At 51.6% G+C, this 27,980-nt stretch overlaps 1 protein-coding gene across 1 annotated transcript; it reads right to left on the bottom strand.

The window, feature by feature from the left end:
• Positions 1-61: 61 nt before the first annotated feature.
• Positions 62-27,561, bottom strand: LOC136578087 (uncharacterized). The gene is made up of 5 exons (XM_066577990.1): positions 27,439-27,561; positions 20,793-20,976; positions 16,624-16,702; positions 15,030-15,131; positions 62-368 (listed from the first exon to the last, which is right to left on the bottom strand). The coding sequence occupies exons 1-5, from the start codon at positions 27,439-27,441 to the stop codon at positions 62-64; spliced, it is 675 nt and encodes a 224-aa protein (XP_066434087.1). The 5' UTR covers positions 27,442-27,561.
• Between the last annotated feature and the right edge of the window lie 419 nt (positions 27,562-27,980).

The raw sequence follows: 27,980 nt of genomic DNA, 5'->3' as shown, positions 1-27,980 counted from the left end.
CAAGGGTGCCATAAAATGAACTGAAAAAACCCAATCCCACTGTTGTTAAGGGGTCTTGTTTTCATGACGTCAATAGTACAGAAAAAAATGACGTTAACTTGATTTTGTGGATCAGTATGAATACGGCGATACCACATTTCCATGTTTTTAAGAAATACGAACATGACTGCCCCCATCTTTTGAGCCCCATCACGGTATTTCTCCATCGATGCAGCTGTGTGACGGTGCGGTTTTTGTGCGGCAGCCTGAAGTTTCCGTTGGTTCTGTTTTGGGCCACATACAGCTTTGTGATCACTTTGTATAACATTTTTCTTGCAGACTGGGTGACTAAAAAAGTGGAACTCCGGCACGGTGTCTGAAGACGGTCACTGTGTGGGAGAAATTGTGGGTTATTTTAATAAATCAGACTCTTACAGGATCAGGGATAACAAATATGTTAACCACTGAAGTCAGTACAGCTCCAATATCGGAAGATGTATGCTTGTTAGACAGTGTATACTTATATTATTCTGCCGGCCACTCGTCAGGCTGCTCCCACACATCCCATCATGTAGTTATTGAATATAGTCAGTAGATGGCGCCGTTATATAAAACGGCAGAAATCACAAGCCCCCTAGGAAACCCTTAATCCAAAAATGGATTGGAAAGGGTTATTGACCTATCCTCAGAATAGGTTTCAATAGTTGTTTGTCCGCCCACTAACAGCACTAATATACACTGGGGTCGCAGCAGGAGCCGTTGCTCCGACATTTGTGTAGTGGCCGGCGCTTGTAACTGCAGCAACAGCCTTTATTGAAATCAATAGGAGCTGCTCCTGCAATTCCAAGCGCCGGCCAGTAGGCAGGGGATGGAGCAGCGGCTTCACCTGCGATCCCAGTGTATACCAGCGCTGTCAGCGGGCACCCGATCACCTTCCTACAAATCGCTGAGTGGTCACATGCACAATGAATGGCACATGACCGCCCACCGCTTCCGCTGGGTTCCAAGCGGCAGGTACTGAGACTGCAGCGATGGATGGGACTGCAGTATGGTGGCAGGAGGTCAGTGAGGCCGTCATATGGTGTGTATGGTGGCGGGAGGTCAGTGGGGCAGTCATATGGTGTGTATGGTGGCGGGAGGTCAGTGGGGCAGTCATATGGTGTGTATGGTGGCGGGAGGTCAGTGGGGCAGTCATATTGTGTGTATGGTGGCAGGAGGTCAGTGGGGCAGTCATATGGTCTGTATGGTGGAAGGAGGTCAGTGGGGCAGTCATATAGTCAGTATTGCAGCAGGAGGTCAGTGGGGCAGTCATATGGTGTGTATGGTGGCGGAAGTCAGTGGGGCAGTCATATGGTGTGTATGGTGGCGGGAGGTCAGTGGGGCAGTCATATGGTGTGTATGGTGGCGGAAGTCAGTGGGGCAGTCATATGGTGTGTATGGTGGCGGAAGTCAGTGGGGCAGTCATATGGTGTGTATGGTGGCGGGAGGTCAGTGGGGCAGTCATATTGTGTGTATGGTGGCAGGAGGTCAGTGGGGCAGTCATATGGTCTGTATGGTGGAAGGAGGTCAGTGGGGCAGTCATATGGTGTGTATGGTGGCGGAAGTCAGTGGGGCAGTCATATGGTGTGTATGGTGGCGGGAGGTCAGTGGGGCAGTCATATTGTGTGTATGGTGGCAGGAGGTCAGTGGGGCAGTCATATGGTCTGTATGGTGGAAGGAGGTCAGTGGGGCAGTCATATAGTCAGTATTGCAGCAGGAGGTCAGTGGGGCAGTCATATGGTCTCTATGGTGGCAGGAGGTCAGTGGGGCAGTCATATGGTCTCTATGGTGGCAGGAGGTCAGTGGGGCAGTCATATGGTCTCTATGGTGGCAGGAGGTCAGTGGGGCAGTCATATGGTCTCTATGGTGGCAGGAGGTCAGTGGGGCAGTCATATGGTCTCTATGGTGGCAGGAGGTCAGTGGGGCAGTCATATGGTGTGTATGGTGGCGGGAGGTCAGTGGGGCAGTCATATGGTCTGCATGGTGGCAGGAGGTCACTGGGGCAGTCATATGGTCTGTATGGAGGCAGGAGGTCAGTGGGGCAGTCATATGGTCTGTATGGTGGCAGGAGGTCGGTGGGGCAGTCATTTGGTCTGTATGGAGGCAGGAGGTCAGTGGGGCAGTCATATGTTCTGTATGGTGGCAGGTCGTCAGTGGGGCAGTGATATGGTCAGTATTGCAGCAGGAGGGCAATGGGGCAATCATATGGTGTGTATGGTGGTTGGAGGTGTGTGGGGCAGTCATAGGGTCTGTATGGTGGCAGGAGGTCAGTGGGGCAGTCATATGGTCTGTATGGTGGCAGGAGGTCAGTGGGGCAGTCTTATGGTCTGTGTGGTGGCAGGTCGTCAGTGCGGCAGTCATATGGTGTGTATGGAGGCAGGAGGTCAGTGTGGCCGTCATATGGTCTGTATGGTGGCAGGAGGTCAGTGGGCAGTCATATGGTCTGTATGGTGGCATGAGGTCAGTAGCGCAGTCATATGATGCGTATGGTGGCGGAAGGTCAATGGGGCAGTCATATGGTGTATAAGGAGGCAGGAGGTCAGTGGGGCAGTCATATGGTGCGTATGGTGGCGGGAGGTCAATGGGGCAGTCATATGGTGTATGAGGAGGCAGGAGGTCAGTGGGGCAGTCATATGGTCTGTATGGTGGCAGGAGGTCAGTGGGGCAGTCATATGGTCTGTATGGTGGCAGGAGGTCAGTGGGGCAGTCATATGGTGTGTATGGTGGTAGGAGGTCAGTGGGGCCGTCATATGGTCTGTATGGTGGCAGGAGGTGAGTGGGGCAGTCAAATGGTGCGTATGGTGGCAGGAGGTCAGTGGGGCAGTCATATGGTCTGTATGGTGGCACGAGGTCAGTGGGGCAGTGCTATGGTCTGTATGGTGGCAGGAGGTCAGTGGGCAGTCATATGGTCTGTATGGTGGCAGGAGGTCAGTAGCGCAGTCATATAGTGCGTATGGTGGCGGAAGGTCAATGGGGCAGTCATATGGTGTATAAGGAGGCAGGAGGTCAGTGGGGCAGTCATATGGTGCGTATGGTGGCGGGAGGTCAATGGGGCAGTCATATGGTGTATAAGGAGGCAGGAGGTCAGTGGGGCAGTCATATGGTCTGTATAGTGGCAGGAGGTCAGTGGGGCAGTCATATAGTCAGTATTGCAGCAGGAGGTCAGTGGGGAAGTCATATGGTCTCTATGGTGGCAGGTCGTCAGTGCGGCAGTCATATGGTGTGTATGGAGGCAGGAGGTCAGTGTGGCCGTCATATGGTCTGTATGGTGGCAGGAGGTGAGTGGGGCAGTCAAATAGTGCGTAAGGTGGCGGGAGGTCAGTGGGGCAGTCATATGGTCTGTATGGTGGCACGAGGTCAGTGGGGCAGTGCTGTGGTCTGTATGGTGGCAGGAGGTCAGTGGGCAGTCATATGGTCTGTATGGTGGCAGGAGGTCAGTGGGGCAGTCATATGGTGTGTATGGTGGCAGGAGGTCAGTGGGGCAGTCATATGGTGTGTATGGTGGCAGGAGGTCAGTGGGGCAGTCATATGGTGTGTATGGTGGTAGGAGGTCAGTGGGGCAGTCACATGGTCTGTATGGTGGCAGGAGGTCAGTGTGGCCGTCATATGGTGTGTATGGTGGCGGGTGGTCAGTGGGGCAGTCACATGGTCTGTATGGTGGCAGGAGGTCAGTGGGGCAGTCATATGGTCTGTATGGTGGCAGGAGGTCAGTGGGGCAGTCATATGGTCTGTATGGTGGCAGGAGGTCAGTGGGGCAGTCATATGGTCTCTATGGTGGCAGGAGGTCAGTGGGGCAGTCATATGGTCTGTATGGTGGCACGAGGTCAGTGGGGCAGTCATATGGTCTGTATGGTGGCAGGAGGTCAGTGGGGCAGTCATATGGTGTGTATGGTGGCAGGAGGTCAGTGGGGCAGTCATATGGTGTGTATGGTGGCAGGAGGTCAGTGGGGCAGTCATATGGTGTGTATGGTGCTAGGAGGTCAGTGGGGCAGTCATATGGTGTGTATGGTGGTAGGAGGTCAGTGGGGCAGTCACATGGTCTGTATGGTGGCAGGAGGTCAGTGTGGCCGTCATATGGTGTGTATGGTGGCGGGAGGTCAGTGGGGCAGTCACATGGTCTGTATGGTGGCAGGAGGTCAGTGGGGCAGTCATATGGTCTGTATGGTGGCAGGAGGTCAGTGGGGCAGTCATATGGTCTGTATGGTGGCAGGAGGTCAGTGCGGCAGTCATATGGTTTGTATGGTGGCAGGAGGTCAGTCGGGCAGTCATATGGTCTGTATGGTAGCAGGAGGTCAGTGGGGCACTCATATGGTCTGTATGGTGGCAGGAGGTCAGTGGGGCAGTCATATGGTCTGTATGGTGGCAGGTCATCAGTGGGGCAGTCATATGGTGTGCATGGAGGCAGGAGGTCAGTGGGGCAGTGATATGGTGTGTATGGTGGAGGGAGGTCATTGTGGCCGTCATATGGTGTGTATGGTGGCGGGAGGTCAGTGGGGCAGTCATATGGTCTATATGGTTGCAGGAGGTCAGTGGGGCAGTCATATGGTGTGTATGGTGGCTGGAGGTCAATGGGGCAGTCATATGGTCTGTATGGTGGCAGGAGGTCAGTGGGGCAGTCATATGGTCTGTATACTGGCAGGAGGTCAGTGGGGCAGTCATATGGTGCGTATGGTGGCGGGAGGTCAATGGGGTAGTCATATGGTGTATATGGAGGCAGGAGGTCAGTGGGGCAGCATATGGTCAGTATTGCAGCAGGAGATCAGTGGGGCAGTCATATGGTCTGTATGGTGGCAGGAGGTCAGTGGGGCAGTCATATGGTGTGTATGGTGGCAGGAGATCAGTGGGGCAGTCATATGGTCTGTATGGTGGCAGGAGATCAGTGGGGCAGTCATATGGTCTGTATACTGGCAGGAGGTCAGTGGGGCAGTCATATGGTGTGTATGGTGGCAGGAGGTCAGTGGGGCAGTCATATGGTGTGTATGGTGGCAGGAGGTCAGTGGGGCAGTCATATGGTCAGTATGGTGGCAGGAGGTCTGTGGGGCAGTCATATGGTCTGCATGGCGGAGGGGTCTCTGCATGCACAGTGTACTGTGGAGGTAATGTATCCATGGTTCCCATATAATCTTATTTCCCCCTATTTATACTTGAGTGATGTATTATATATAAGGGATGCACTATATACACGGTGCAGACAGGATCGCTGAGCAGAAGAACGATTTATAAAAAATCACTGATTACAGTTCTGTTTGTATTAGTTTGTAATCATTATCTTCTACCACCAGGTGGCGACATTGCACTGCTGAGGCACTCACTAGTACAATGCAATGGTGTGTTGCTGCCACCTAGTGTTTCTACACGGAATGTGGATTGTGTGTATTATATTAATAATAACCTTCATTTGTATGGCGCCAACATATTCCGCAGCGCTTACATAGACAGGGGGAATGCAGAAAGACAAAATACAAACATTACAGAACCAAGGTTACAATCGTAATCAGTTGATGGAAACAATAGGGGTGCGGGTCCTGCTCCAACGAGCTTACATACTACAAGTAATGGGGGGATACAGAAGGTAAAGGGGCTGGAGATGGGCACGGTATGGCGAGGTGGAAGAGTGAGGAATGTTATACAGATGCACAATGGTCAGACATTTAGCTGTGTGACTGCAGGAGCGGTTTATGATGGCTAGCAGGGAATGCAGTCAGTAGGTCAGGGAGCATGTTATCAGGCGGAGTACAGAGGGGTTTGTTTAGGGAATTCGGTATGCCTCCCTGAAGAGGTGCGTTTTTAGAGCACGCCTGAAGTTCTGCGAGTCCTGGATTGCTCGGGTAGCCTTTGGTAGTGCGTTCCAGAGGACCGGTGCTGCTCTGGAGAAGTCATGGAGGCGGGAATGAGAAGTTCGAATGAAAGGGGTGCTCAGTCTGGTTTCATTAGCAGAGCGGAGAGCCCGGGCTGGGTGATGGATTGAGATGAGGGAGGCGATATAGGGTGGCGCTGCGCTGTGGAGGGCTTTAATGTCAAAGCTGTTCTACAGGTCCCTCCCCTTTATAATGGCCCCTCCCCTTTGTAGAGGCTGCACGCCTCCATTTATGCATAGGAATTATCAAACAATTTTGTCCTGTCACCAGTAGTTCACTTTCTCGTAGTTTATAACTGTTTTGCCCTTACCATCATGTAAGTCATTTTTGCAGGAGGTCTGTGGGGCAGTCATATGGTCTGTATGGTGGTATGAGGTCAGTGGGGCAGTCATATGGTCTGTATGGTGGCAGGAGGTCTGTGGGGCAGTCATATGGTCTGTATGGTGGCAGGAGGTCAGTGGGGCAGTCATATGGTGTGTATGGTGGCAGGAGGTCAGTGGGGCAGTCATATGGTGTGTATGGTGGCAGGAGGTCTGTGGGGCAGTTATATGGTCTGTATGGTGGCAGGAGGTCAGTGGGGCAGTCATATGGTGTGTATGGTGGCAGGAGGTCTGTGGGGCAGTCATATGGTCTATATGGTGGCACGAGGTCAGTGGGGCAGTGCTATGGTCTGTATGGTGGCAGGAGGTCAGTGGGGCAGACATATGGTCTGTATGGTGGCGGGAGGTCAGTGGGGCAGTCATATGGTCTATATGGTGGCTGGAGGTAAGTGTGGCAGTCATATGGTGTGTATGGTGGCAGGAGGTCAGTGGGGCAGTCATATGGTGTGTATGGTGGTAGGAGGTCAGTGGGGCAGTCATATGGTCTGTATGGTGGTAGGAGGTCAGTGGGGCAGTCATGGTCTGTATGGTGGCAGGAGGTCAGTGGGGCAGTCATATGGTCAGTATTGCAGCAGGAGGTCAGTGGGGCAGTCATATGGTCTGTATGGTGGTAGGAGGTCAGTGGGGCAGTCATATGGTCTGTATGGTGGCAGGAGGTCAGTGGGGCAGTCATATGGTGTGTATGGTAGCAGGAGGTCACTGGGGCAGTCATATGGTCTATATAGGGGCAGGAGGTCAGTGGGTCAGTGATATGGTCTGTATGGTGGCAGGAGGTCAGTGGGGCAGTCATATGGTGTGTATGGTGTCAGGAGGTCAGTGGGGTCGTCATATGGTCTGTATGGTGTCAGGAGGTCAGTGGGGCAGTCATACGGTCAGTATTGCAGCAGGAGGTCAGTGGGGCAGTCATATGGTCTATATGGTGGCTGGAGGTCAGTGTGGCAGTCATATGGTGTGTATGGTGGCAGGAGGTCAGTGGGGCAGTCATATGGTCTGTATGGTGGTAGTAGGTCAGTGGGGCAGTCATATGGTCTGTATGGTGGCAGGAGGTCAGTGGGGCAGTCATATGGTGTGTATGGTAGCAGGAGGTCACTGGGGCAGTCATATGGTCTATATAGGGGCAGGAGGTCAGTGGGTCAGTGATATGGTCTGTATGGTGGCAGGAGGTCAGTGGGGCAGTCATAAGGTCTGTATGGTGTCAGGAGGTCAGTGGGGCCGTCATATGGTCTGTATGGTGTCAGGAGGTCAGTGGGGCAGTCATACGGTCAGTATTGCAGCAGGAGGTCAGTGGGGCAGTCATATGGTGTGTATGGTGGTAGGAGGTCAGTGGGGCAGTCATATGGTGTGTATGGTGGCAGGAGGAGAGTGGGGCAGTCATATGGTGTGTATGGTGGCGGGAGATCAGTGTGGCCGTCATATGGTGTGTATGGTGGCGGGAGGTCAGTGGGGCAGTCATATGGAGCGTATGGTGGCGGGAGAACAGTGGGTCAGTCATATGGTCTGTATGGTGGCAGGAGGTCAGTAGGGCAGTCATATAGTCAGTATGGTGGCAGGAGGTCAGTGGGGCAGTCATATGGTCTGTATGGTGGCATGAGTTCAGTGGGGCCGTCATATGGTGTGTATGGTGGCGGTAGGTCAGTGGGGCAGTCATATGGTCTGTATGGTGGCGGGAGGTCAGTGGGGCAGTCATATGGTGCGTATGGTGGCGGGAGGTCAGTGGGGCAGTCATATGGTCTGTATGCTGGCGGGAGGTCAGTGTGGCCGTCATATGGTGTGTATGGAGGCAGGAGGTCAGCGTAGCCGTCATATGGTGTGTATGGAGGCAGGAGGTCAGTGGGGCAGTCATATGGTCTGTATGGTGGCAGGAGGTCAGTGGGGCAGTCATATGGTGTGTATGGTGTCAGGAGGTCAGTGGGGCCGTCATATGGTCTGTATGGTGTCAGGAGGTCAGTGGGGCAGTCATACGGTCAGTATTGCAGCAGGAGGTCAGTGGGGCAGTCATATGGTCTGTATGGTGGCTGGAGGTCAGTGTGGCAGTCATATGGTGTGTATGGTGGCAGGAGGTCAGTGGGGCAGTCATATGGTGTGTATGGTGGTAGGAGGTCAGTGGGGCAGTCATATGGTCTGAATGGTGGTAGTAGGTCAGTGGGGCAGTCATATGGTCTGTATGGTGGCAGGAGGTCAGTGGGGCAGTCATATGGTGTGTATGGTAGCAGGAGGTCACTGGGGCAGTCATATGGTCTATATAGGGGCAGGAGGTCAGTGGGTCAGTGATATGGTCTGTATGGTGGCAGGAGGTCAGTGGGGCAGTCATAAGGTCTGTATGGTGTCAGGAGGTCAGTGGGGCCGTCATATGGTCTGTATGGTGTCAGGAGGTCAGTGGGGCAGTCATACGGTCAGTATTGCAGCAGGAGGTCAGTGGGGCAGTCATATGGTGTGTATGGTGGTAGGAGGTCAGTGGGGCAGTCATATGGTCTGTATGGTGGCGGGAGGTCAGTGGGGCAGTCATATGGTCTGTATAGTGGCCGGAGGTCAGTTGGGCAGTCATAGGGTCTGTATGGTGGCAGGAGGTCAGTGGGGCAGTCATATGGTGTGTATGGTGGCAGGAGGTCAGTGGGGCAGTCATATGGTGTGTATGGTGGCGGGAGGTCAGTGTGGCCGTCATATGGTGTGTATGGTGGCTGGAGGTCAGTGGGGCAGTCATATGGAGCGTATGGTGGCGGGAGGACAGTGGGGCAGTCATAGGGTGCGTATGGTGGCGGGAGGTCAGTGGGGCAGTCATATGGTCTGTATGGTGGTAGGAGGTCAGTGGGGCAGTCATATGGTCTGAATGGAGGCAGGAGGTCAGTAGGGCAGTCATATAGTCAGTATGGTGGCAGGAGTTCAGTGGGGCAGTCATATGGTCTGTATGGTGGCATGAGTTCAGTGGGGCCGTCATATGGTGTGTATGGTGGCGGGAGGTCAGTGGGGCAGTCATATGGTGTGTATGGTGGCGGGAGGTCAGTGGGGCAGTCATATGGTGCGTATGGTGGCGGGAGGTCAGTGGGTCAGTCATATGGTCTGTATGCTGGCGGGAGGTCAGTGTGGCCGTCATATGGTGTGTATGGAGGCAGGAGGTCAGTGTGGCCGTCATATGGTGTGTATGGAGGCAGGAGGTCAGCGTGGCCGTCATATGGTGTGTATGGAGGCAGGAGGTCAGCGGGGCCGTCATATGGTATGTATGGTGCCGGGAGGTCAGCGTGGCCGTCATATGGTGTGTATGGTGGCGGGAGGTCAGTGGGGCAGTCATATGGTGCGTATGGTGGCGGGAGGTCAGTGGGGCAGTCATATGGTCTGTATGGTGGCAGGAGGTCAGTGGGGCAGTCATATGGTCTGTATGGTGGCAGGAGGTCAGTGGGGCAGTCATATGGTGTGTATGATGGTAGGAGGTCTGTGGGGCAGTAATATGGTCTGTATGGTGGCAGGGGGTCAGTGGGGCAGTCATATGGTCTGTATGGAGGCAGAAGGTCAGTAGGGCAGTCATATGGTCTGTATTGTGGCAGGAGGTCAGTGGGGCAGTCATATTGTCTGTATGGTGGCAAGAGATCAGTGGGGCAGTCATTTGGTTTGTATGGAGGCAGGAGGTCAGTGTGGCCATCATATGGTGCGTATGGTGGCGGGTGGTCAGTGCGGCAGTCATATGGTCTGTATGGTGGCAGGAGGTCAGTGGGTCAGTCATATGGTCAGTATTGCAGCAGGAGGTCAGTGGGGCAGTCATATGGTCTGTATGGTGGCTGGAGGTCAGTGGGGCAGTCAAATGGTGCGTATGGTGGCGGGAGGTCTGTGGGGCACTCATATGGTCTGTATGGTGGCAGGAGGTCAGTGGGGCAGTCATGTGGTCTGTATTGTGGCCGGAGGTTAGTGGGGCAGTCATATGCTGTGTTTGCTGGCGGGAGGTCACTGGGGCAGTCATATGGTGCGTATGGTGGCGGGAGGTCAATGGGGGCAGTCATATGGTGTATATAGGGGCAGGAGGTTAGTGGGGCAGTAATATGGTCTGTATCGTAGCAGGAGGTCAGTCGGGCAGTCATATGGTCTGTATGGTGGCAGGAGGTCAGTGGGGCAGTCATATGGTCTGTATGGTGGCAGGAGGTCAGTGGGCCAGTCATATGGTCTGTATGGTGGAAGGAGGTCAGTAGGTCAGTCATATGGTGCATATGGTGCATATGGTGGCGGGAGGTCAGTGGGGCAGTCATATGGTGCATATGGTGGCGGGAGGTCAGTGGGGCAGTCATATGGTGCATATGGAGGCAGGAGGTCAGTGGGGCAGTAATATGGTCTGTATGGTAGCAGGAGGTCAGTGGGGCAGTCATATGGTCTGTATGGTGGTAGGAGGTCAGTGGGTCAGTCATATGTTGTGTATGGTGGTAGGAGGTCTGTGGGGCAGTCATATGGTGTGTATGGTGGTAGGAGGTCAGTGGGGTAGTCATATGGTCTGTATGGTGGCGGGAGGTCAGTGGGGCAGTCATATGGTCTGTATGGTGGCCGGAGGTCAGTGTGGCAGTCATATCGTCAGTATTGCAGCAGGAGGTCAGTGGGGCAGTCATATGGTCTGTATGGTGCCAGGAGGTCAGTGGGGCAGTCATATGGTGTGTATGGTGGCAGGAGGTCAGTGGGGGCAGTCATATGGTCTGTATGGTGGCAGGTCGTCAGTGGGGCAGTCATATGGTCAGTATTGCAGCAGGAGGTCAGTGGGGCAATCATATGGTGTATATGGTGGCAGGAGGTCAGTGGGGCAGTCATATGGTGTGTATCGTGGCAGGAGGTCAGTGGGGCAGTCATATGGTGTGTATCGTGGCAGGAGGTCAGTGGGGCAGTCATATGGTCTGTATGGTGGCAGGAGGTCAGTGGGGCAGTCAAATGGTGCGTATGGTGGCAGGAGGTCAGTGGGGCAGTCATATGGTCTGTATGGTGGCAGGAGGTCAGTGGGGCAGTCAAATGGTGCGTATGGTGGCAGGAGGTCAGTGTGGCAGTCATATGGTCAGTATGGTGGCAGGAGGTCAGTGGGGCAGTCATATGGTGTGTATGGTGGCAGGAGGTCTGTGGGGCAGTCATATGGTCTGCATGGCGGAGGGGTCTCTGCATGCACAGTGTATTGTGGAGGTAATGTATCCATTGTTCCCATATAATCTTATTTCCCCCTATTTATACTTGAGTGATGTATTATATATAAGGGATGCACTATATACACGGTGCAGACAGTATCGCTGAGCAGAAGAACGATTTATAAAAAATCACTGATTACAGTTCTGTTTGTATTAGTTTGTAATGAGTATCTTCTACCACCAGGTGGCGACATTGCACTGCTGAGGCAATCACTAGTACAATGCAATGGTGTGTTGCTGCCACCCAGTGTTTCTACACGGAATGTGGATTGTGTTTAATATATTACCGTGTATTTAATGTGAAAGCTGTTCTACAGGTCCCTCCCCTTTATAATGGCTCCTCCCCTTTGTAGAGGCTGCACGCCTCCATTTATGCATAGGAATTATCAAACAATTTTGTCCTGTCACCAGTAGTTCACTTTCTTGTAGTTTATAACTGTTTTGCCCTTACCATCATGAAAGTCATTTTTGCAGGAGGTGGCAGGAGGTCAGTGGGGCAGTCATATGGTCTGTATGGTGTCAGGAGGTCAGTGGGGCAGTCATATGGTCTGAATGGAGGCAGGAGGTCAGTAGGGCAGTCATATGGTCTGTATAGTGGCAGGAGGTCACTGGGGCAGTCATATGGTCTGTATGGTGGCAGGAGATCAGTGGGGCAGTCATATGGTCCCTATGGTGGCAGGTGGTCAGTGGGGCAGTCATATGGTCTGTATGGGTGCAGGAGGTCAGTGGGGCAGTCATATGGTCTGTATGGTGGCAGGAGGTCAGTGGGGCCGTCATATGGTGTGTATGGTGGCGAGAGGTCAGTGGGGCCGTCATATGGTGTGTATGGTGGCGAGAGGTCAGTGGGGCCGTCATATGGTGTGTATGGTGGCGAGAGGTCTGTGGGGCAGTCATATGGTGTGTATGGTGGCGGGAGGTCTGTGGGGCAGTCATATGGTCTGTATGGTGGCAGGAGATCAGTGGGGCAGTCATATGGTCTGTATGGGTGCAGGAGGTCAGTGGGGCAGTCATATGGTCTATGCCACCAGAATAGGTGAGCAACCTTTTTTTTTCGTGTCACCCATGTGAAGGAAGCCTAAGGTCCCCATACATATTAGAGTTTAGTCATCCAAACCTGCTGATAACGGCAGGGCCAGACGACTCTCTAATGGGTATTAGGGTAGCTCAACTGTCACCTGACTGATGATGTCAAGGAAAAGACGGATAGGGATGTTCATTTTTCATACCCCATCCTTTTGTTCCCTAGGAGATAAGCCACCACCAGAGCCTGATTGTGGATTGAAGGGCTTTTCTGGGCTATCTTTATTGATAACCTATCCTCATTTGATCGACTGGGGTTTTCCCGCTCAGGATCGCCAAGAACTGATATCTGAGGTGGTATTCAGGTACGGTGTACCAGGGATAACTGAGAGTGACCGAGGTACTCCCTCCACAGGAGAAGTGATACAGAAAGTAATGAAGGCCTTGGGGGTAGAACAGGCCTTTTATGCCCCGTACCATCCACAAAGCAGAGGTAGAGCAGAGAGCTTAAATGGTACCTTAAAAACCACGATCCAGAAGGCCATGGCAGAGCCCAATAGACCATGGACCGGGTGTCTCCCCCTGGCAGTCTGCTCTGTAAGGTACATACCTAACAGAATAGGCCCCAGCCCATATAAGGTACTTTTTGGGTCGGCCCCAGGGTTAGGATTGTGTAGTGGCCCAGTACATGCTTTCCTGGCTCACTCCATAATGTCATACATGTCCTGTCTTATGTTGGTGTACTGTGCAAATCTGTCTAGTCATGCTCTTATGTGTATTGCACAGCTGCAGCGTGTGATGGGTTAAGTGTTTGCAAGGGCCTGCAAATTGCCTGTGAATGTATCAATTTAGGTCCTGTCGTGGTATGAGGCTATAAATGTGAGTGTCTGAGAGTGGGAAAGGAGTTCTGAGGGGTCCATTCTTCAGAGGTTGAGATTCTTCTGGGTTCCTGATCAAGAGTGCTGGCTCCATGAGGGGAACCTTCAACCCTCATGCAGTGAAGAATGGAAGAAGAGGAGAGGTTCCCTTGATTGACTGTTCTAGCATGAGCGAAGAGTAAGCCCCAGAGAGAGAGGGAGCGTGAGTGAACCGCGAGTGTGTTTTCCCAAGGCCCAGTGCAGAGGTACTTGTCTTTAATTTACATACCCGAGCGTCCTGAAGTCTGGGACTGCTGGGTTGAGCTACACGTCTTTAGTTGTTCACACAAGGGCATCCTAAATTAAGGGATCACCGTGTGGAGGTACTCTAAATCAAGTCTGTCTTAACGCCTGCACTTGGAACACTGTTTATTCTGCCTTGGCATCTCTGCGTCCATAAAAGTTTGATCTATCAAACTAAGGGCTTATTGCAAACAGCCGGAGGGGAGGATAAAAGGGGGAGGGAGTTTAGCAGACACACTGCTAAACTCTCTTCCACCTTCCTTCTCTGGCTGCTGTCATTGGCTCCCATAGGAGTCCTTGGCAGTGGCCATAGTCAGGACAGGAAGATCTTTCCGGGCGGGCACTTTTACGTCTCAGGAATACGTCTGTGTGATCTGATGCATTGGAATCCAATATCGGCCTTTTCATGCCCGGCTAATATACACTGCCCCTCTGATGCATTGGTTTACAACGCACCAGTTCACATGGGCCGGTGGGCAAATGTAAAAACGCAGATGCCCGTGTGAATAAGCCCTAAACCACAGAACGTCCCGTAAAAAACGAGCCCTCAACAGAAATATAAAAAAAGTTTTGGCTTAGAATTTTTTTTACGTTTTTCAGTACATTATATGGTACATTAAATAGTACTATTGAAGAATACAACTCATTCAGAAAAAAAGGCCTCAGACAGCTACCTTGATGGACAATAAAAGGGTTAGGATTTTTTTAAACGGGGGACATAGGAAGCCTCCCTAGGATACAGGCGGATATAAGGAAGGGTTACTGCCACTTTAAAACAGAAGCTTAGGGTAAGTAGGGAATGGTATTGCTGTGCTCTGGCCCAGCGCTGTCTACCTGCTCCCCACTGAAAGGGTCACATTTATTGCTCACATAACTGCTTCAGCCAATCGCTGACCCCAGTGGTCACGACTGCGTAAACAACATGTGACCACTGTAGACCGCAATTAACCGCAGTGGTCATGTGAGCAATGGATGTGACGTCATCACTACCGGTTTTAGCAGAGACCTGAGCAGAGGAGACCAGGTCGGTGGCCCAAGGAGAGGGCGACTAGTCACTATTTTAATTATAGATACATTGCTATTTTCCATTCATCTGTCTCCTAAAAAACACAATAAAAAGCAATCAAAAAGTTCCACTTGTACCCCTACATGGTACCACTGAAATCTACAACTCGTCTCGCAGTCTTAGTATTTAGCAAAAAAAGAAAATTGAGATTGAAATTGAAAACTTTCCATAAATTAAAAAAAATTGAGATTTTAATTTTTGGCAAAATCAGCCCCAGCAGAAGGTATTTAGTACTGAGAAACTCTGCCCTGTACCATGGAGACTGTGGAGCTGGTGCCCAGCACCACCGTATGGACCCTGTGATGTACCCTGTCCCTGGGTACTCTACTAGTCATATAGCTCACATCCACTGCTGTGCAGTCATAGTTTGGTCATTCCCTTCTTACCTGTCTCCCTCTGTGATTTCATGAACCTTCCCCTTCAGTTCGCTGTGGACTTTCTTCACCATGTTATAAATTTCAGATCCAGGAAATCCTCCGGTCCCATCACTAAGAGGAAGAAATCACCAAAGAATTCTATTTCTTCTGTAAACTTCATTGTCGTTCATTAAAAGGGTTTCCAGGGTTTTTCTGGAAACAGCGCCACTCTTGTTCATGGGCTATTTCTGGTATTGCAGCCTTACTGAAAACCTGCCATTGCATTTGAGCTCCATATACTGTGTCATGGGGCTGAAAGGTGATGGAACAGAGAGTCCTGGGAGCTGCGTTCCTACTCACTGGGTGCTCCATTGCAGAGCTGTATCTCCACAAAGATTACAGGTGCCAACAGCTTGACTCTTTCTGCACATGCATCTTGCATAGAGATGAATGGGAAATGCGCACGCAGAAAGTGAATATGAGACACTGGTCCAAGGACTGCCCATTCCATCACCTTGGAGCCCCATAACATAGTTTATGGGGGTCAAACATAATGTCAAGTTCCCGTTAACGGGATTATCCGTGATGTGAATATTGATGGCCTGTCCTTAGGATGAGCCATCAATACCAGATTGGTGGGGTCTTACTCCTGGGATCCATATCAATCAGCTTTTTAACCCCAGACAAGTGCTGTGAGGACACGTTTATTGGTTACGTGACCTTTCTGCAGCTCAGTCCCAATCCACTGAATGGGATTAAGTTGCAAATACCTGACACCAATGCTATGTAACCTACAGCTCTGTGCCTGGTATACACTGATAGAAGTCTAAAAAAGGGAGGACTCTGGCACAACCTGGTGGCGGGTGTCAAATTAGATGAGAGGTGGAGCCAAAGATAACTAAAGATGCTTTCTTATATAACCAGCAGGTTACACGTTTCGAGGTATAACCTCTTCTTCAGAAAGCTGAGTGAACACTAAAAACAGTACAAACAAGGTGCAAGGAAAAAGCAAAGTATGGAAAGAGTAAAGAAAAGCATTAAAAATTAAAACTTAGCTCCACCCCCACCCCGCCTCCTCTCATTGCAAATAGTGCTGAGGGGCGGAGAGGGGGCAGGAGCTCAGTGCACTGCTCCTGGCTCTTCCAGCCTCCTCCCCCTGCAGAGAGGGACACCATATATCGGCCAGCGTGAATACCCGGCTGATATACGGTCGTCTGAATAAGCCCTAAGGGTGAATGCACAGGGGCGGACTTGAATTGCAGAATCCAGAGAGAGCGACCGCCTCCGGATTCCGCAGCAAATATCAACTATATAGTGCAATGCAAAAGTGATTTTTCATGCAGATGAGCGAAAAACGCAGATTCCACGGGAAAAGCAAGGATTTTTTAAAAAAATCTGTACTGCGCATGTCCGACGGCGAGCCGTGCAGCCATCCGCAGTACAGAAAGAAGAAAACGAAAGCAGGTACGCACGGACGCTGCTGCTGCCAGGGCCGGATTCCACATGCAGAATCCGACCCGCCGCTGTGCAGACGGCCTCAATGAAAGTAAATAAAGTGGACAGAACTTGAAATTCTGGTCCAACCTTTTTAACCCCCTCAGTAAAGGCTATGGGTTGTAGTTACCAAGTGTTTTTCTCCGGATTGATGCTGCTGAATCCTAGTATGTGACTGATGTCCTTCTTGGCATCTTCGTTGAGGTCTCCTGTGTGGGAGAAGACAGGTGACAATGCTGCAGATAAGGCGACACATCTCAGTGACTTAAGTGAACGCACTTACCGGACTTGAGAGTCTTTAGACACACCGCCAGGGAGGGGATGCCCACCGGGAGCAGCTCACAGAGCACTGAGTAATGATCGTACCTGCAGGGACAGACAATGGGCAATCAGTGACATGAGCACTATAGGTCTGTAGGTAGAACACCTTCATCTCAGCCATAATGTCATCAATCCAATAGAGCGAATCAAACCATTATACTCCTCAATGCAGGTAGTGAATGCACAGACCACTGAGCAGTAGAGTCATCCCAGGACAGCATTTACATTGACTGACGGACCCCAGAATGGCAGAGGAGGTACATGCCGTAGATGTGGATGCATTTACAGTATAGGGTCTCTTACAGCAACTGTAAGTAGCCCGAAGCTATGCAGCCGTTCTGAAGCTTTAAAGGGGTTGTCCCGCGAAACAAAGTGGGGTTATACACTTCTGTATGGCCATATTAATGCACTTTGTAATGTACATTGTGCATTAATTATGAGCCTTACAGAAGTTATTCACTTACCTGCTCCGTTGCTGGCGTCCCCGTCGCCATGGTGCCGTCTAATTTTCAGCGTATAATCTCCCGATTAGACGCGCTTGCGCAGTCCGGTCCTCTCTGTGTTGAATGGGGTGCTCGTGCTGGAGAGCTGCTCCTCGTAGCTCCGCCCCGTCACGTGTGCCGATTCCAGCCAATCAGGAGGCTAGAATCGGCAATGGAACGCACAGAAGCCCTGCGGTCCACCGAGGGTGAAGATCCCGGCAGCCATCTTCGCAAGGGAAGTATGAAGTCACCGGAGCGCGGGGATTCGGGTAAGCACTACCCGTTTTGTTTTTTTTTATCCCTGCATCGGGTTTGTCTCGCGCCGAACGGGGGGGCTATTGAAAAAAAAAAACCCGTTTCGGCGCGGGACAACCCCTTTAAGACAATGTGATGCCACTCTCCCTTATTATACAACTAGCTGATATACCCGGCTTCGCCCGAGTTAATTTGGTACTGGTGTTTATCTGGTGTTCACACGGAAAATCTTATGAAGTCGTGGTTACTTTAGAGATACCGAGGAAAAAAATATGTTCACCATTTTGCATGGTTCTTTGCGTTACCCAGAAAACACCACGTGGAGGTAACCATGCAAGGTTTCCTTTATATAAAATGACATCGGGAAGTGAGAGAATTAGATTACATACATAAAATTTGGACGCTAATTCTTTTGCGCTTAGAATTGAATAATCGAGTTGGGACCCATTAACTTTTCCTATTTATGACATAATCAATGCTCATGCCAAATTTCAAGTTTCTATGACATCGGGAAGTGAGAGAATTAGATTCCGTACGTAAAATTTGGATGCTAATTCTTTTACGCTTAGAATTGAATAATCGAGTTGGGACCCATTAACTTTTCCTATTTATGACATAATCAATGCTCGTGCCAAATTTCATGTTTTACGACATCGGGAAGTTGAAGAATTAGTGGCGAGTCAGTCAGTGAGGGCTTTCGTCTTTATATATATAGATATGCAGCTGAAGCTGACAACTGCATGATGTATAATAACTGCTGCCCCCTGCCTGTGACTTTTGAAACTGCAGTTGTAAATTTACTCATAGATAGTCCAAGGGGATGTGAGGTCAGAAGACACATTTAGTATGTGTTCCTTTTCCAGCTGAATTGTGCTGCGTACTGCGCATCTCCTTGTGTATTGTGTGCCCATTTGCACCCCCTCCCCCCATAGACTTCTATGGGGGCATTTGGTGCGCACAAAAATAGAGCATGCTGCGATTTTCCACCGGATTGACATCATACTGTTCACATACATTTTGCACACGAGCAAATATGCCCGAGGGAGGGAGCACTTAACCTGACTCTAAAAAAATGCCCCAGTGAAGAGGGGCCGAGCTGCAATACCAGATATTGATTCTAATGGACATCCCATGTTACTAATTAAACTACATGGATTTTTCCTCCTGCAGACTTGGAAAAAAAGGGACTTATCACTTCTTGATGTTAGTTTGGTGCCAAATTTTCTCATTAAACTCATTGGAAGCTCAAAATTCGCATCAAAATCTACATACAACATTGAAAACCGTGTTAAAAATCCCTATTTAAGATGCATATTTAAAACGTGGTTCCATGTTGGACTTTTCTGGTTCAAATGGGCGAGTGCAATTCCGATCCATGGGAAAACTGACCAATTTTCCTTTTGATTTTCATGTGTTTTTGCTTTTCTCCACACAAGAGTGTCATCCAAGTGTCATCTGTGTTTTCTGTGCATTAAAAAATGGAAGGTGGCTCAACTGATCTAACTGAAAAGTTCTATTAAAGGGGTTGTCCCGCGAAAGCAAGTGGGGCTATACACTTCTGTATGGCCATATTAATGCACTTTGTAATATACATCGTGCATTAATTATGAGCCATACAGAAGTTATTCACTTACCTGCTCCGTTGCTAGCGTCCTCGTCTCCATGGTGCCGTCTAATTTCAGCGTCTAATCGCCCGATTAGATGCGCTTGCGCAGTCCGGTCTTCTGGCTGGTGAATGGGGCCGCTCGTGCCGGAGAGCTGGTCACCGCGTCGTCATCGTAGCTCCGCCCCGTCACGTGTGCCGATTCCAGCCAATCAGGAGGCAATGGAACGCAAGGAAGGAGAAGAAAATCCATGGTGCACCATGGGAGAAGACCTGCGGTCCACCGTGGGAGAAGACCAGCGGCGCCATCTTCACAAGAAGAAAAGAAGAAGCTGCAGAATGCTGATGCAGGTAAGCGCAATGTGCTTTTTAAAAACTAACCCATGCTTTCTTTTTAACAGGGCAGAATGCGGGGGTAAGTGAAAAAAAACAATTTTCACTTTCGCCGTGGGACAACCCCTTTAAAATCAATGGGTGCATGAAAAAAAAAACAGAACGCACTCATATGTCATTCCGTTTTTTTAATGCACCCGTTGATTTAAATGGACAATTCTTGCCCAAGAATCAGACCAAGATAGGACATGCTGCATTTTTTTGCTCAGACTGTCTGATTATGAAATCAGTGCGTTCTATTTCCGTAAAATTGAAAATCGGACCATACTCGCCCGGAAAAAAACTCTTGTGTTAAAAATCCCTTAAATCACCACTGCCAACAATCTAATACATGTACGGGGTCTCCTGACTGACCCCCAACGGAGAAATCTTATGTATGGCCTGCTCATAGATCTGGCATCACTATCCCTTGCTCCTACCACTACCTTTAAGGGAACCTGTCAGCAGAATATAGGTATATTACCTGGCCCCACAGTGTAAAACAGCATAGCAGCAGGATAACATTGATGTTTTAAGCAGAATAGAGCAAATCGGCAGAAAAGTCAAAATCCTACTTTTATTGCAGAGCGCCTGTTAGTCAAATGCCCTGCCTCAAGAGGCGGCGCCATTACAGCTTCAAGTAAAGATGTCACTTGTTAAATCCCTCCTCTTCAGCCTCTCGCTGCCACCCACTTTCCTTCTGACCTCAGTACAAACCAGGCTGAATCCCATGTAAGTGACGTGCGCCTCTCATGTCTCATCTTCCAGCACATACACCGTAAAGCGAGGCTTAGATGACTGGAATTCACCTGAGGATTCAGCATGGCAAGCGCTGACTATCCATGCATATTAATGCACAGTGTGCCTCAGGTAGTCAGACTAGCGGTGCGGCCATCTATGTTTCTTCAGGACCGGAGGGTCACTTTAAATCATGTCTGTGGCCTTCTACTTGTCTCCACTTTGCTGACACATCACATTCCGTCCTGTCCTCACTAGCACAACCACAGATCACTTCCTGATCTAAGATACTCTGTGCTGCTGTAGCTTCTTGTAACCTTTTGTATGTCCCCCTCCGTCACTGCTACTGTCTTACTAACATACCAAAGAAAGTGGACAGGTCATTGCCCCATATGCTCAGCATACTCATCTGCTGCTACACTCATCACTGCCAGGATCTGATTGGCTACACTGTATTATAGCCCCACCCCACCCTCTGATTGGCTACCGTTTTTGCTAAAAGGAAACAGTAGACAGGCGGCGACTCACCTTGTATGCTCTCTCTGCTCAGCTTTCTCAGCATGTCATCCCACATCAGCAGTTTCTTCTCGGGGAACTCGGTGTGGAGGAAGTCAACCACATTCTCCAAGTGAGAGAGGAACATCTTGCCCAGGTCTCCTTTGTTATTGTTTAGCCAGGACGTGGAATCCTGACCCTCGCCCAGGTGGTAAACCTACAATTATGGAGGACATCGAGACAAGATAAAGCACAGCTCCACTTACCAATATCTCTTTATATCTTACACCTAAGAATCTGTTCACATTTGCATCATAGGAGCAGAAAAACTTTAGTAACGGTGTGACAGATCCGTCATATGAGGGACATCAACGGAGCCAGACATGACGCGGGTATATCGGATGTGACCTCTGTGACCTAACCCAACCTCCCCCTTTCTTCAATTAAAACACTGCAACTTCTAGCTTGGATAAATTTTGGCCACAGCGGCCGTTTATTTAAATTCTTATTAACAATTGGGTAAAAACATCAAATAAAACAACCCACTGAAAAGGGGGAAGTCCCTGGAGCCTCCAACCCCCTCTGTCGCCTCCCCAACAGGGAAAAGGATTTCCGTCCTGCCTCCCGCCGCTCTCTCCCTCTATCCGACTCGGGAGACTGAAATCCTTCCCGCTAAAACCCTCCCGTCGCAAGACAGCCGACTCGGGAGGCAACACACAACCGGTTGCCCCTAGTCGCCCTCCTCCTCCCGACTCAGAGAGGCGCGAGCCGTTCCTCGGCTAGCCACGTTTCTCTGCAGGGACTACGGCCTGACAGAGCCGGGAGGCGACAGGCTGACCACACACACTATACCAAAAAGGGGGAGGGGGGGGGGAGGCAGCCATCAGCCCCCCGTTTCCCCCCCCCCCCCGCCCCGCACATCAGCTGGCTCCAAGAACTCCCCCCCCCCTTCCGAACGCCACCGCCAGCATGGCATGACCACCTCATGCCTGCGCAGCACCCCACAGAACTAACGCACGTTCTATTCCCTCCTGAACCCCCTCTAACCACAGATCCGTCCCAATCTCGTTGAGATGCACGCCATCGCTCCTCCAATAGTTTCCTACTCCCTTCTCAAGATCTATGTGCCGAACGGCCACTCCTCCATTACGCGCAACGAAGCGTGAAACCTCCCGGTTAACCTTGATCCTGGCCTTGTCTATCCCCCGCACTGAGCGCGCGTCGCGCCACACCTTGCGAGGGACCATCTCTGACCAGACCAAGATCAAGCCCCGGTACATCTGCAACATACGAAGCATATCGTACCGGATGTCCCTACCTAGGTCCCTAAAGGGTCTCCGCCCCAAATCGTTACCCCCGACGTGCAGTACGAGGATGTTAGGCGGCCTGTCTAGGGAGACTAGGCGCTGAACGTCCTGTAACACCCGGAACCAGGCCATGCCCCGCACTCCGATCCATCGAATTACCGCCGTCTCTTTACTCAGCCTTAACTGTCTACCGTTAGGCCTGATCTTAGCCCTCTCCCCCCCCCAATACACAAAAGAGTGGCCCATTATCCACACCAACGCGGCTCGATGATCTGTAACAAAAAGAAAAAACAACTAGTCGTAATTAACCCCGCCGCAAAAAACTCCCCCCCCCCCCCCCACTTAAAGCAAGTGCGGCCTGATATAACGTTTAAACCGTCCCGACTTCCACCGACCGATGCCCATCACCGCCTGACTATCCAGTCCCCTCTCTGCTGCCTCCGTTGCCGCGCCTATTCTAAAAGAATGTGTCCCGAAATTAGAGCTGTCTAATCCCAGCGTATCTATCGCTCTTCTTAACACTGCCTCGAACTGGAACCTTGACAAAAAACGACCATCTCGGTGCTGCAGAAGAGGCCCTACCCTGACTCCTGCTACCAAACTGTACTCCTCCCAACATTTAACTGGGCACATGGACTCTCCCCGCACTTGTCCTAGCGACACTCTCCGACCTCTTCCCTCCTGATCCATCTTGGAACGACGTATGACTAATTCCAACCGCCCTTTTATAACCTTGGTATCCTCGCTTTGTAAACCCCCCCCTTTCTTTTTGCTGGGGGAAACCAGTTCCCCCAGCCGAAGAGCCCCAAAGAAAGCTAATGAAAAAGCCAACTTAAAAAGCGAGTATTCAAACCCGTCCCCGCATATCTCCCTCAATGCGCCCCCCAATCTTTTCAACAAGTCGAACGAGATTGGCCGACGCATATCTGGCCCCCCCCCCCGCCCCCTTCTAAACCCCTTTAGTGCCTGTCTCACTACAAAATTCTTTGTAACATCAGTCAAACCCCGCAACTTAGCGCCAAACGCCACTCCTCCCATAAATTTGTTAACTCTGGCGACTGACAACCCTGTCTCAGAACTTTTCCCCAACCATCCCAACAACGCCCCTACCCTGTCCTCGTCGGAACGCACGATTCCCCACTGCTGCAGCCACTCCTCCCATTCCGACCAGGCTGCCCTATAAGACGTCCACGTACTCCGAGCCAGTGAGGTACCTATCAAGTGCCTCACTGCTCGCTGACCACGCTCCAGATGTGTCTCGGGCAAGACACCCCTTCCTTTTCCGCTGCCGGGGCCAAACGTCGGAATCGCTCCCACTGGCAACGAGAAAGAGCATCCGCTAGTGAGTTGCTCACCCCCGGCACATGTACCGCACCTATCCAAGCGTTCAGTGATAACGCTTTCAGCACCAGGTGGCGCAGTAAGGCCACCACTGGAGGGGATGATGCAGACAATTTATTTATCGCCTGCACGACCCCCAGGTTGTCGCAGTGAAAGCGTACTCTCTTGTTCCTAAATTGCTCGCCCCATATCTCCACCGCTACTATAATGGGGAAGAGCTCGAGTAGCACCAAATTCCTTACCAACCCTGACGAGAACCAGTCGCTCGGCCATCCGGCCGCGCACCACTGGCCCTGGAAGTAAATCCCAAAACCTGAACTCCCTGCGGCGTCAGTAAACAATTCCCAATCAAAATTGTTTACCATTTCCTCCATCATTACTGACCGACCGTTGTAGTTCTCTAGAAACGCCGCCCATACTGCTAAATCTTTCTTGAGTTCCTTGCCTAGCCGGATAAAATGGTGGGGTAACCGAACCCCCGCCGTTGCTGACGCTAACCTTCTGCTGAAAATTCTCCCCATCGGCATTATTCGGCAAGCGAAATTAAGCTTGCCCAATAACGATTGGAGCTCCCTCAAAGTGACCTTGGTGACAACCCTTGCTCTTTTTACCTCCGCCTTTAACTCTGTCAACTTCTCCTCGGGCAATCTGCATTCCATTGCAACCGTGTCAATGGTAATGCCCAGGAACTTTAAACATGTAGTGGGCCCCTCTGTCTTCCCAGGCGCCAAAGGCACCCCGAATTGACCGGAAACCCATTGAAGTGACCCCAGCAAAGTTGCACAAATAGGCGAACCTGCTGGCCCTATGCATAGGAAGTCATCCAAATAATGGATCACTGACCTAATCCCCGTGCAATCCCTAACTACCCATTCTAAAAAGGAACTGAACGCTTCAAAATAAGCGCAAGAAATGGAACAGCCCATGGGTAGGCACCTATCCGCAAAATAACTTCCCTCCCAAAAACACCCTAACAAACGAATGCTCTCTGGAGCAACTGGGAGCAACCTAAACGCAGACTCGATATCCACCTTTGCCAGCTTCGCTCCCTGCCCATACCTGCGGACCCATTTTATTGCGGCGTCAAATGAAGTATACACTACAGAACAAATTTCCGGGTCTATACCGTCATTTACTGACGCCCCCTTTGGGTATGACAGATGGTGTATGAGTCGAAACTTGTTAGGTTCCTTCTTAGGAACAACCCCCAGCGGTGAGACCACCAGGTCCGCCACGGGCGGGGAACGGAACGGTCCCGCCATGCGGCCTAACTGAACCTCCTTAAACAATTTTTCGGTCACCACAGCCGATTGCCGAATCGCTGACGGCAAATTCTTGGTTGTGACCGGAACCCTATGAACTGGGGCGGGAATTCTAAAACCGTCCCTAAAACCCTCAAACAATAAACTCGCCTTATCTCGGTCGGGGTACCTATTTAGAAACGGCACCATCTTTGCCAGTTTCACTGGTGTCATCCCTTTTTCCAGGTGCCCCGAAACCCTATCCTTTTTTAAAGCACTTTGCTGCTCCATGTGACGTGCCGTTACACACGGAGCAGACGTGCTTGAACCTGCAAGAGTTCCCGAATTTGCATTGGCCGTCGTTAAACTGCCAACACAATCCTATGACTCCCTGACTGTCCTCCCTGCCCCCCCCCCCCCCTTGGGAACCACTGGCCGAGCTGCTAGTCCCGGCCCCCCCCTGAAAGGGCTGACCAAACCTAACTGGGGCCATTACCCGCAACCATAGGCCAATATCTTTCTGATCCCACCGAATAGACGGTCGGATCGCTTTCCGCTGACGAAATTGTTCGTCGTACCTAAGCCACGTTTGGCCCCCGTATACTCTGTACGCCTCACCTATCGCATCGAGATAGCAAAAAAGGCCGGAGCAATTCTCCGGCGCCTTTTCACCTATAACGCTGGCCAGAATGGCGAAGGCTTGCATCCAGTTAGAGAACGTCTGTGGAATCAGTCTCCACCGACGTTTTTTCTCCTCTTCCTTCTTATATTCTGTCCTTTTCCCTTTATCTAAATTGAATTTTTCCAAAGGGAGAAGGGAAAAGATCTCGACGCATTCGTCGCGCCAAATCTTTTCTCTAACCTCCTTCTTTAAGTGTGAACCTAGGGGGCCCTCGAAACACACATAAACTTCCCCCTTCGCTCTGTCATCCAGGCGAATCCCTTCCCCATCTTTCTCCGTCTGGACCCCTACCGTAACGGGCGCTACCTGCTGCCCTACCGACGCCCCCGCCGTGCTACCTCCCCTAGCGCTATCGTCGGCGATCGACGCATTGGACGGTAGCGTCCAAGCAGCTACTGGCGACGGCCCTGCTCTTGCGTCTTGCTTGCGTCACAACTCCCATAATCCACCCAGAAATAACCCAAAATCACTCGCTGCGCCACGTGTGCCTGCCATCGCCCCCCCATCCCCTGTCCACCCCCCAAAGCTATCTCCCGCGTGCGCAACGCGGCTAACTGCATGTAGTGTAGTGTCCCCGTGTGTTTGCTCACCTGGCTGCGTAGGGGCTGTAGTCCCACCAGCCGCCGATCCTCCCTCCAGCGGATCCGATTCCTCGTCAGAATGTGGTCCGAACTGACGACCGGGGTCCTCCTCTGGCTGCATACGCACCTCCGGATTCGCAGCCGCCTGCCTGCTGCTCTGCCTGGCTCTCACGGGCCGCACTTCAGTTAGTCCAGAGAAGTCACTGTGGGGCTGCTCTGCTACCACCGGCTCTCCTGTAGAGCGGCCCCACGCTGTAGCTCTGTTCACCGCCGACAGCCCGGTGCTAGGCCCCGCCCCCCTGGCAGCACGGGACCTAGTGCTGGACGCTGCGCCGTGCCGCCCGGCGAGATTCCTCCCGGGCCTGCGCTCCCCCGATGGCATGAATGGTGCAGGGAGCCGGCCCAGAGGGGCCCGTGAGGGACTCTCTGTGCGGCGCCGATGCTGCAGGTGTCTGCCTGCTCCCTCCTCCCTCCGGCCACTAGCAGTCCCCGACAGCGCTCCCGCTGCTGCCTCCGGTTTACGGCTCTCCGCAGCAGCTGTCCTTCGCCCCTTTCTCTCACCGCTGTTGCTGCAGGGGCTCCGGACGCCTCTCCCCCCGACGCTGCTGACCGTGCGGGTGCCGCTTCCTCCTCCGATGGGCCCGGGGCCCCGACGTCCAGGACCCTCATGAGCCAGTCGATGCCCCGCTCCTCCACCGCTGCCCGGATCTTCTCCATGGCGGCCTCCATGTCGGGTAAGTCCTCTTCTGGGCCCTTCCTGACGATCACCTTCGGGCTCTTCACGGACAGGTCTTGGAACTTCGGTCTGGGGACTTCGGTCTGCGGACTTCGGTCTTGGGACTTCGGTCTGGGGTCTTGGGACTTCGGTCTGGGGTCTTGGGACTTCGGTCTGGGGTCTTGGGACTTCTCTACCTTTTCCCTCTTCTTCCTCGTGGCCTCCGTCTTCTCCTTCTGCTTCTTCTTCCTCCGTTGCCGCCTAGGGATGCTCCTCCCCCTGCTGTTCCCGCACTTTCTCTCTAACTTCCCCCTCTACTCCCCCCTATACTACACCCCCCCCCTCTTCACCCTTCAATTAACCCTGGCCTCCCCGTTAACCCTGTCATGGGCTGCCTCCATATATATCCCCGGGGGCTAGTATTCCGGCGCCTCTGATCCCATTGACAAGATCTTCGGCACTATTCTCCTTCATCTCTTCTGGCCAGGGATTGAAAAAGTCCTCGAGGTGCTGGCTGTCATTGGCTGACGCTTAGCCAAGCACAGCAAGCACTCGATGAAACAATCACAGCCATTCATCGAGCGCTGGCTGTGATTGGCTACACATCAGCCAATCACAGCCAGCGCTTCCAGGAGGCAGGGATTTTCAATCCTGGCCAGAAGAGATGAAGAAAACAAGTATCAGGGACCCGGAAGAAGCTGCAGCGGAGCCCTGGACAGCGCTTCTAGGTGAGGTATGCTTTTTTAAAATTTTAAATCGTGAGATCTGACTGCATCTGTAGCAAATCCCTAGCTGTGCTAAATAGGAGTTACCATATAAAAGTAAAGTCCTCAGAGTAACGCTTGTAGGGAGAATGCAACCATAATATGGTGTACCGCGGCTAGTTGTCCTGCCGATCCTGTAAAAGACATAAGAAGGGGCAGGACGGCGAGGATCTATAATTATAATTAGCAGACCCCCATTACCATCAGCAATAAGACCCCCGGCTCGTACTTACAGTTTGCTGGGTAAGGGGTTCTGAATCTCCAATATTCCTGATTGCGAGCTGCTTGATGCTGAAAAACACTGGCCAAATCCAGAGAGAATGTCAGAGAGGGGTGATATGGAGGCATTATTACTACTGGGGTCACTATGGGAGTATTATTACTATTAGGGTCACTATGGGGGAATTATTACTACTGGGGCCACTATGGGGGTATTACTACTACTGGGGACACTACGGGGGTGCTTTTACTACTGGGGCCACTATGGGGGTATTACTACTACTGGGGACACTACGGGGTGCTTTTACTACTGGGGTCACTATGAGAGTATTATTACTACTAGGGTCACTATGGGGGCATTATAACTACTT

Source organism: Eleutherodactylus coqui, chromosome 8 (genome assembly GCF_035609145.1).
Source record: "Eleutherodactylus coqui strain aEleCoq1 chromosome 8, aEleCoq1.hap1, whole genome shotgun sequence".
Lineage (NCBI taxonomy): Eukaryota > Metazoa > Chordata > Amphibia > Anura > Eleutherodactylidae > Eleutherodactylus > Eleutherodactylus coqui.
This window is presented reverse-complemented; position numbering and strand designations above follow the sequence as displayed.

Bases quoted from the DNA above. Each gene is read 5' to 3' on its own strand.
- LOC136578087 (XM_066577990.1), bottom strand. The intron at 16,703-20,792 runs GTGAGTCGCCGC...TCTCCCACACAG, and splicing joins GAGCAGAGAGAGCATACAAG to GAGACCTCAACGAAGATGCC. The intron at 369-15,029 runs GTAAGAAGGGAA...TCTCCCACACAG, and splicing joins GAAATCACAGAGGGAGACAG to TGACCGTCTTCAGACACCGT.